Source organism: Myotis davidii, unplaced genomic scaffold, assembly GCF_000327345.1.
Source record: "Myotis davidii unplaced genomic scaffold, ASM32734v1 scaffold866, whole genome shotgun sequence".
NCBI classification, from domain to species: Eukaryota; Metazoa; Chordata; class Mammalia; order Chiroptera; family Vespertilionidae; genus Myotis; species Myotis davidii.
In genome coordinates, this window is record NW_006297145.1 from 1,497,068 (window position 1) to 1,506,786 (window position 9,719).

General features: G+C 53.5%; 1 protein-coding gene across 1 annotated transcript in view; it reads left to right on the plus strand.

Annotated features, from left to right (window-relative positions):
• The window catches only part of PAPPA (pregnancy-associated plasma protein A, pappalysin 1), a 181,963-nt gene that overhangs the window by 146,857 nt on the left and 25,387 nt on the right, over positions 1-9,719 (plus strand). The window contains exons 17-18 of the mRNA XM_015569900.1: positions 502-649; positions 6,318-6,427. Coding sequence (XP_015425386.1) covers positions 502-649; positions 6,318-6,427 — 258 coding nt within the window. The remainder of the gene's footprint in view (positions 1-501; positions 650-6,317; positions 6,428-9,719) is intronic.

Sequence of the window (9,719 nt, forward strand, 5' to 3'; positions counted from 1 at the left end):
GAGAAAGCTTCCCAGCTGGGCCCAGGCAGCGCCGCGAGCAAATGGCAGAGGCCTGGCATGGGATGTTCTCTCACTGCCTGAGAGGAAGCAAGCTCTGGTGTGTCCCTGCCTCCTCACAAACAGTCCCGGGCCTGTGCTCTCCCTCATCGTATGGGCTGGGGTGCACTGGGGCCCCTGCCTTCTCAGTTAATAAAAACAACCAACAAAACAAATCTCTCTGCTTGAAATCTCTGTGGGGACACTGAGCCAGGAATTAGGAAGCCTGGGAGTTAGGCTCTCTGAGAAGCTTTGGCCAGTTCAGACATGGAAAGGGGTTTGCAGAAAGGGCCCACACTGAGCCCTCCAGTTTCCCCGTCTGTAGAATGGAGGTATTACCAGTGGAGATATTGCCAATGCCATCGGTGCCACCAGTGTTAACAAAGTGCTCTGGTTTCCTTTTTTCCTTGAGAAGCTGCGGTTGAGGGTAGTGTCTTGGTCTGACTGTGTTTCCGTGGTGCTCAGGGCCGGGGGAGCAACGTCATCCACTGCCGGAAAGACGGGACCTGGAGCGGCTCCTTCCACCTCTGCCAGGAGATGCAAGGCCAGTGCTCGGCCCCGAACCAGCTCAACAGCAACCTCAAACTGCAGTGTCCTGAAGGCTACGCCATAGGTATGACGGGCGCATGCGGGCAGCGTGGGAGGGGCGAGAGCTCTGGAGAGCCCAGGCTGGTGCCTCACCGGGTAGCTGGGTGCCTCTGCTCTGTGGGGCCCTGTGGGAGGCCCTGGGGAAAGGGAGCTGGATGCAACCAGGCTCCTTTCTCCTGGAGAGATTTGGGGCGGGGATGTGGTGGTGGTGGGGAGTGTGTATAGCAGGCTCACCTACACAGGGCTCTGAAAGAGCTCATTGGGCACGAAATGATACTGCAGACAGAGGAACCATGTGGCAGGGGGAGGGAGATGAGAAGGCAATAGAGGTTCAGTGTGGCTGCCTTTATTATTAATCTTAACATTTGCATAAGTAATCACTCATGAGCGTCTACATGGGCCAGCACTTAGAGGCGTTATGTTCTGTCCTCTCAGTAACCTTCAACAACTGAGCAAATGGAGTCTTAAAGGGAGAACAGAACCCGCTCCAAAGCCCGAGTTCTTTCCATGGTGTCTCGGTTGCCTCCGAAATGAGGATAAACAAATAGCAGCTTCAAAATACCATTTGCGAGGTGATAGGCCAGTTTGCAAAGTGCTCTCAGCGAGGGAGGCAACCTGGGCTTTGATGCCAGGCATTGGCCTGGTGGGAACCAGGAGTCTGGACAGACACATTAATCACCGTCCCGGGGCTTTCTGGGGAACGGGGAGTGCATGGAGCCGGAGCTCAGCCGAGGACAGTGATGCTGACCTTTTGGGCGGATTCCCTAATTGACCATGATGAAAAGCCCAGGGAATTGAATGTCCTTTCTCGTGGCCAGTGTGATTTATGGGACAATCACCGGCATGTCTGGAGCAGAAGGTTATCTGTGCACACACTATCTCCCCAGCACGCAGCCAGCCTGTTCTGCACCCAGCAAGATGAGTGACCATTTCCTGAGAGCAGGGGTGGGCAGGGCACCCTGCTGGAGATGGACGCAGCCTCCGAGCCCAGCAGTCTGCACCTAAACCTAGAGGAGAAACCAGCGCTCCTTCCTATATTCAGCCCTGCTCCTGCACGGTTGCCCTCTGTGACAATTCAGAAGGCACTTTAAGATCCTACAGAGCTATGGTCCAAAGTGCCTTGACACGAGGTTTGCAGAGAGGTGGGATCTCATAGGGCTTGCCAATGTGGACATTCTAGAATGTGGGGCAACAGGTGAGCAACAGCGAATCTGTTGGCTGCTCCTTCCCGTCACTGCTGATGGATGTGCACAGCTCTGGACACTACGTCTGTGATGGCGTCCCTACCCCCAACTTAGGATATGCAGTGAACATTCAGTCACATTCACGACTGGCAGTAAGCAAAACACTGATTGAGTTACTTTATTTAAAAAAAAACCACCTATAAAAACAGACTTTATGTCTACACCCACTGGCGCATTCAAATATATTCATACACGCATAAATAAACACAAGCACACATGTTTGGGAATGAAACGTAGACCCAAACACACACACATCCTTCAGTAAATGCATGCCCAGCACGAACACATCAGCCAAATACCACACGAACACAGCACCCACACAAACACATCCACACAGGCACACGGAGCTCAAGCTCACATGTGACATATCAGAACACACACATTATAGACACAACCACCTCTTAGGCCCCAAACGTATCAAACATACAGAAAGATGCACAAAAGGCAAACAGAGCTCACACCACCATGCACACCGATACATCTCCTGCCCACCTTGTGCATATGCTGCATTCCCACATCACAGCCACACGCAAATGAGCCACAGGGCCTGGCTCTGCTGCCCTCAGCACAGTCTAACAGTGGGCGGAGGTGGCAGCAGCATCCCTTCACCCATGAGCTTCCTCATGATCAGAGCCGAAAGGGAAGGAAGTCTGTCTGACCTTGGAACCTGAATCTCCTTCCCTCCCTTGCAGCCCATGCTCCCACTGCCACGCAGATGCCCTTGATGAATGGGTGGGTCACCCAGGGAGGTGGGGGCACACAGGGGAGCCTGGCCAGGAGAAGAAACAGGGGACACTGAGTGAGAAGGAAGAGGGAGGGCAGGGTCCTGCTGGACACCTAGCTCTTCTCCCTCCTCACCTCCTGGAGACCAGCTCCTCTCCCTCCTCACCTCCTGGGGACCAGCTCTTCTCCCTCCTCACCTCCTGGGGACCAGCTCCTCTCCCTCCTCACCTCCTGGGGACCAGCTCCCTCTCTCCCTCCTCCTCCTGGGGACCAGCTCCCTCTCTCTCCTCACCTCCTGGGGACCAGCTCCCTCTCCCTCCTCACCTCCTGGGGACCAGCTCCCTCTCCATCCTCACCTCCTGGGGACCAGCTCCCTCTCTCTCCTCACCTCCTGGGGACCAGCTCCCTTTTCCTCCTCACCTGGGCTCCAGCTCTCTCTCCCTCCTCACCTCTGAAGGCCCCTCAGACATCATCCATCCCAGGTAGAGCCCCTCCCTGGGGAGAGCCCACCTCTCTAAGGAGAGGGACTTCATCAAAAGCCTTGTAAAGGGGTAAGGTCTGTGTGGGACTTGGGGGCTGGAGGGCACATCTGGGGCCGCCCAGAGCCAGCCCTCCCCCTACCCCCTGCAGGACAGGGAGGCTCTGGCAGTGAGGAGCTCTCATGGCTACTGCCACCAAAGCTGCCACCTCCCTGCTCCTTGGGGAAGGAGAGGCAGGCAGGGGCCTGGTGAGATCACTGCTCTGTGATGATGCCAATTAGGGCTCATATATCACAACACAGCAGCCTGGTCTCCAAGTCCAGAGCTGCCCAGGAGTGGGGGAGAGGAGCGCAGAGGAGAGAGCACAGAGAAGAGGAAGTAAGACAGGCAGCAGCACAGGGTGGTCACTGCCTCCTGTGTTGACCAGAATTTTTCCTTTCTCACCTCTTGGGATAAGACAGCTTTGGTCTGTGTCTCAGAGGCTGCCCCCCTTTTTTATTGAGAAGCATTTTATCCTGGAAGCCTAGCGTAGTCCTTGCTCTCTAGAAACTCCAGAATGGATCTCATGATAACCACCCAGCTCTGAGCTTCCCCCACTGCCCAGCCAGTGTCCCCTTTATTCTCATCACTCATCTTTGACCGCATTCCCCCCATTGCTTTCTTCTCCTCTGGCCCTTCACCCGCCTCTGTCCCCTTCGACTGCCTCCCTTCCTCTTCCTCTGTGAGGCTCCATTATTTCCATCGCTGGGCTTGGAAGTCAGAGACAGCGGTTCTCATTCATGGTCCTGGACCGCCAGCTCTGTAACCTGCGCTCTGGGCACCTGTGAAAGGGGTGTGAGGGCATCTCTATAAGGGGCTGGATGTGCAGAAGGAGCAACCTCTGAAAGGCACCCGCAAGGCAGGTCACTCCCCCTTCTGGGCTCAGCATCCTGGTGCGTAAAGTGAGGAGGTTCTCACCTGTCCTTCCCCTGCCACCCACCCTCGCCTCTTCTTCACCCCCCATGCCTCTTCCACTGAAGGGAGGAGAAGCTGCAACAGGAGTTCACGGGATAAACTAGGCATGCACGAGAAGTGTGTGTTTATGCACACACGTCCATACGTATGTGTGTATGCATGTGTACAGGGTGGGACAAGTAGGGTTTCGTTTTTTAATATATTTATTATTGATTTCAGAGAGGAAGGGAGAGGGAGAGAGAAACATCAATGAAGAGAGAAAATCATTGATTGGCTGCCTCCTGCATGCTCCCTACTGGGGATCAAGCCCACAACCCAGGCATGTGCCCTGACCGGGAATCGAACTGTAACCATCTGGTTTATAGGTTGACAATCACTGAGCCATGATGGACTTGAAACACAGTTTATTCTTGTATTATCATCTATTAACTAGAGGCCTGGTGCACAGCATCCATGCACAGGTAGGGTCCCTAGGCCTGGCTGGCAATCAGGGCCATTCGGAGCTGCCAGCCAGGGCCTTCCTTCATTCCACGCCGCCCCCTGGTGGTCAGCACACATCATATTGAGTGATCGAACTCCCAGTCTCCCGATCAAACTCCCGACGGGACACTTTGCATATTAGCCTTTTATATATACAATTTTATTATTTTCCATATGAACAACTTTAAACCTACTTTTGCCCAACCCTGTATGTATACACATACACACACATTTGGAAGGGAGGCTTTAGAATGGCTAATAGAATTATATATATATATAATATATATATGTATGTATTTTTATACACTTTTATATATTTATATATTTTAAAGAATTATCTGTCTCTTGTGAATGCATGGTGTTCTGGTGTTCAGGGTGGTCTTGGCGCCCAGGTGGGGAAAGGCCTCCTTAGGGCCCTGGTCGGATCCTCACCCCTACTCTTTGCCCACGTGAGAAGCACCGTTTTGGAGGCCTGGGGACATGTCCTGGGATAGGATTGATTTTCAAGAGACGTCAGAATGTGTGAGGTCAGGCCAGAGCATGAATGAGCCAAATTAGAGCCAGCATGCCATCCCACAGCTAGACAGCTAATCATCTTCAAGGAGAAATCCCTGGACCGAAGGCTTCAGTCCCCGTTGGTCATCCATGCCTTCATTATTTTTAGTTCTTTGTATTACTTCCCATGTATTCAGTCATTTATTCATTCATGCACCCACTCACACACTCACTTCCTTCTTCATAAGATACCTAAGCCCCTATTCCTCATTCACTCCTTGTGTCATGCATTCATTCACTTACTCATTTCTTCTCCATCTATGCGCTCATTGCCTCAACGTCTCTTTCATTCATGTTTTAAGTCCTTATCAAGTGCCCGCCATCTGCCATGCACAGTGTGCAGACCTTGTGGAGCTTACAGTCCCACAGGGTAGAGAGATACTGACAGATGTTAAAAGTCCCCAAGCCAACCGGAAGGGGTAGTGACAAATGCGGGTGCTGTGAGGGGGGTTTGGCCAGTCAGAAAAGCACAGAGGTCTCCTCTAAGCAGGCTGGGGGTCTGAAGGGTCCTGGTAAGGCACCATTTGAAGAAGAGTAGAAGGCATGAATGCAAGTCCTGTGCCAAGAAAAAGCCTGGTGCTTATTAGCAATCCCTGTGTGTCAGGCAGCAGGTTAGGCTTAGGGATGAACCAACTTGTCCCTGCCCTTCCGGGCATCTCTGTAACTGTGGAAGGGAGACACAGGGGATAGGGCCAACACTGGAGTGAGACTCCTCACTGCTGAATACTGCTCCCTCCACTGCACACACATGGGGCAGGCTTCTTGGAGGATGTGACCTTGGCCTTGAAGCCAGTAGGACTTGACTGTGAGAATGCAGATGGTGGGATGATTCAAGGGGAGAGAATGAGAGCAGGACAGAGGCAAGGACGTGTGGGGCTCAGAGGGAAAGCCAGGCGCAGGCCAGTTGGACTAAACAAAGTGTGAAGGTAGTTAGTGGGAGATGAGACCATGAAGGCTGGGGAAGGGGGTTGGACCTTGCCCTGGATATGGGAAACCTTGGAAAGGTCTTCAAGCAAAGGAGGAACAAGACCAAACTGGGCTTGGGGCCAATGAAAATGGCAGTGGGTGCCAGCTGAACTGAGATGAGAGAACAGTCAGGGAGACCAGGGGCAGCCCTGCTGGGGAGTTCCCTCCCTCCCACTGCCCTCAGAGTGGGCAGCCCAGTCCACTGGGGGCCAGAGGGCCCGCTCTGGGGAGTGCAGCCTTGGGTATTAGGAGACTGGGGCTAAGTGGCCAGCTCACACTCTGCTTCCCACAGGGTCCGAGTGTGCCACCTCCTGCCTGGACCACAACAGCGAGCCCATTATCCTGCCCACGAACGTGACTATCCGTGATATCCCTCACTGGCTGAACCCCACGCGGGTGCAGGTAAGTGACAAGGACCTACCTGGGCCTAAGGGGAGGAAAATGCCCTTGTCGAACATTTGCGTTGCCTGGGCGCTGCACTCATCGCTTTACCTGTGTTACACTGTCACATGGCTACACCTCTCGGTCACAATCACTCTCCAGTCCTTAAATATTTAATAACTCTGTTGGGTCCTGTGCTTAGGACCTATGCTTTCCTGTCCCACTGAATCCAATGACAGCCTAGGGGACTGATGTTTCTAATTACAGAAGAGGAAACCTGGACACAAACGCATGAGTAGAGAGCACAGAGTCGGGTCACACACGCACTCATGAGAGTGGTGCTGTCGGGCTTCTCAGTGTGAGCTCTTGGAAGCCTTCTATAGGCCACAGCCATGGCATCTTCCCCGTGCTTTCCTCATTTAGTGGAAAGCAGTTAATATGCAATATGGGGAACCAGTAACACCTACAGTTTGTGAAGTACTTATTATGTTCATGTGCCCAGTCCGGGCACACAGACTGCATTTAAACCTTGGAATGGTTTTGTGGTGCAGGGTGGGCAGTACTCTCTGCCTTCTCGGCCGTGGACTCTGAGATCTCCGTAGTGACAGCTCGAACCCAAGCCGGAGCCACATGCCCTGCTCTACTCAAGGCACCAGGCTGGCTTGCCCAGCCAGACCTTGGAAGCCCCACCTCCTGACAGCCAATGGCATTGCCTATTTCATTTGGGGGCTGGCCACCCCCACTTCCTTTATGTGATCGGTCAGGGGCCCTCAGAGCTGATGTGGGTGCCGCTCTTGTCCTCCAGGGCAGCACGCATTCCAGGCCACAGGAACCGGCTCTCGGCACTGCCCTTCCCCTGGAGAAAGTGGGAGGCAGAGGCTCTAGGGTGCAGGGCTGAGGTTCAGCTCTGTCTCTGGCCCAGCCTCCTGCCTGGGTGCTGGGAGGCATCCGGTCTGCCCACCTGCAGATCGTGCCCCAGATAGCTGGGAAGAACCTGATACCAGGTGTCCTGTTTCTCAAATGAGAGGATGGCAGGATTGTGAGGGCTTACTCAGCACTCTGGGCCTATGGACCTGGCGCTGGACCTGGCCAGCCCATCTCTGCTGCCCCGTGCCCCCCAGCATTCTCTTCCCCTCCCTTCCCCTTCTGCTGCTCTCTGTGCCATCTCCAACTTTCTCTCTCTTTCCTGCCTGTTTTCCCTGTCTTCCCTCTCCTGACAGGACTGTCACCTCACTCTGCCTTCCCCGCCCTCTATCTTCCTGCCTCTGACTCTCCCACGCACCCACCAGGCAACCCTGTCTCTCTCCGCTCACACTCCTCTAGCCCTTTTCTCCACTGGCCATGCCTTTTGCCATCCCTCACCCAGGGTCACACAGGAGCAGAGCCCAGACCATGATCTCAGCTCCTTCCCTCGTGCCTCCCTCTCACTCCTACCCTGACTCCCACACACCCACAGGCAGGGACACACTCCCACACAGTGCAGACCCAGGGGACCACTCACATCTGGGTCTGCGGGGCTCCTTTGCCTGGCCTAGACCATGGTGCCTTGGCCCAGCTTCCACTCAGGCCTTTGCCCCGCACCCTCCCCACCCCAGGTGAATTCCCACCCCTCCCTCTGAGAGCCCGGGGCACTAAAAAGTTCAGTTATAATTCACTGTGAAATAAATCCAGGGATTTGAAAGCCTGCAAGCCCCGTCCCCATTTGCCCACCCGCTGCCTGCCTGCCCCAGCCCCCACCCGTTCCCTGGTCGGCCGGCCTTTATTGATGCCAGCCTACCAAGAGAGCCATAACGAGGTTCAGACCTCCACCGGTCTCTGGAGGCCTCATTATCCAGGAGGAAAAAAATGTGGTAGAAAAAGGGAGGAGGGTGAAGGGCAGAGATTGATGATTTCCAGGAATACGGCAGAAAGCTGGCCTCCGCTGCACACTTGCCCCTTGTGTGGCGAGAGCTGCAGAAATAGAGCTGCTGGTGCGGGAGGCACCAGGCCGGAGCAGGCCCTGGACAGCTCTGCCTTGTGCAGGTCTGCCTCTCAGGACCAGCGTGAGGTAGATGGTCAGGGCAAGGGTCTACCCCCACTCCTGTCACCTTCGTCCCAGGGTAAGAAAGTGAGAGGCAAGAACTGACAGTTCATGGACGCCTTCTGTGCATCGGGCATTGGGTCACTTATTTTCACCTCAAACTCCAACTTATACACACATGCACACACACTCCCCTATGAGGTAGGTAGTAGTCTCTGTTTTTCCAGTGGAGGAAATGGAGTCCCAGAGATGGAAGCCTCATGCCTAAGAGGAAGTGAATGGGGACCCATGTCAGTTTGATGCTGCAGCTTATTCAGGCTATCCATGCAGCCTGTCTTGAATGTAAAGTAATAATAAAGGTAAAATGTTTACTGACCACTTACCAGGGATATGCTGGTAAACAGTTAGCAACTGCCCCCCTCCCCCACCCCCCCGAAAGGAACTCTGATTTGTAGCATTTGCCACTTACTGTGGTGTAAATATTCCCACAGTGGCAAATATCAAGTTTTCCAAGTTACTGTCACTGCACACAAAGTTAGGAAGAGAGAAACCTCACTGTTGCCTCTTGTGAGCCAAGGCAGGCCACTTGTGCTCAGTACATGACGGGCTCAGTTCTAAGCACCCACTGGCATATAAGGAGAGAATGAGGACTACTTAGATGAGTACAGTATCACCACTGACATCATGTGCTACCACAACAGTGACCTTTGTGAAGGTAGGCCCGTGGTCATCTTATTTACCATGATACACCCCGCAGTGCCTAGCTCACAGTAGGTGCTCACTAAATATTTATGGTTGCTGAGTGAGGTGACCAAGGCCTAGTTCAAGCCCAGGAAACTTCTTGCTTTATGTCCTTGGACAAATTGTATCACTTTTTAGGCCACGGTCTCCCCATCTGTGAAATGAGAGAGGCTGAGATCAAAGAGCCACAAACTCAAACATATGCAGGATCCAGGCAGATGGGCTGAATGGGTGAAGCAGGCCAAACACCATTTTTTAATGTTGAATACCCATGTACTAGTATCTACACTAATAAAAGAGAAAAATGGTAATTGGCATACGACGCTACCCTTTTCATTGGCTAATCAGGGCTATATGCAAATTAACTGTCAACTAAGATTGGCAGTTAACTGCCAACAAGATGGCGGTTAATTTGCATATGTAGGCACAATGCAGGGAGGCTAAAGGGAAAGCAGGAAGAAGCCCCCTGCCACTGACAGTGATCGGAAACCCAGCGGGGAGCTAAGAGCCGCCTTTGCCCTGCCCCCCAGCCATGATCAGAGAATCAGGCGC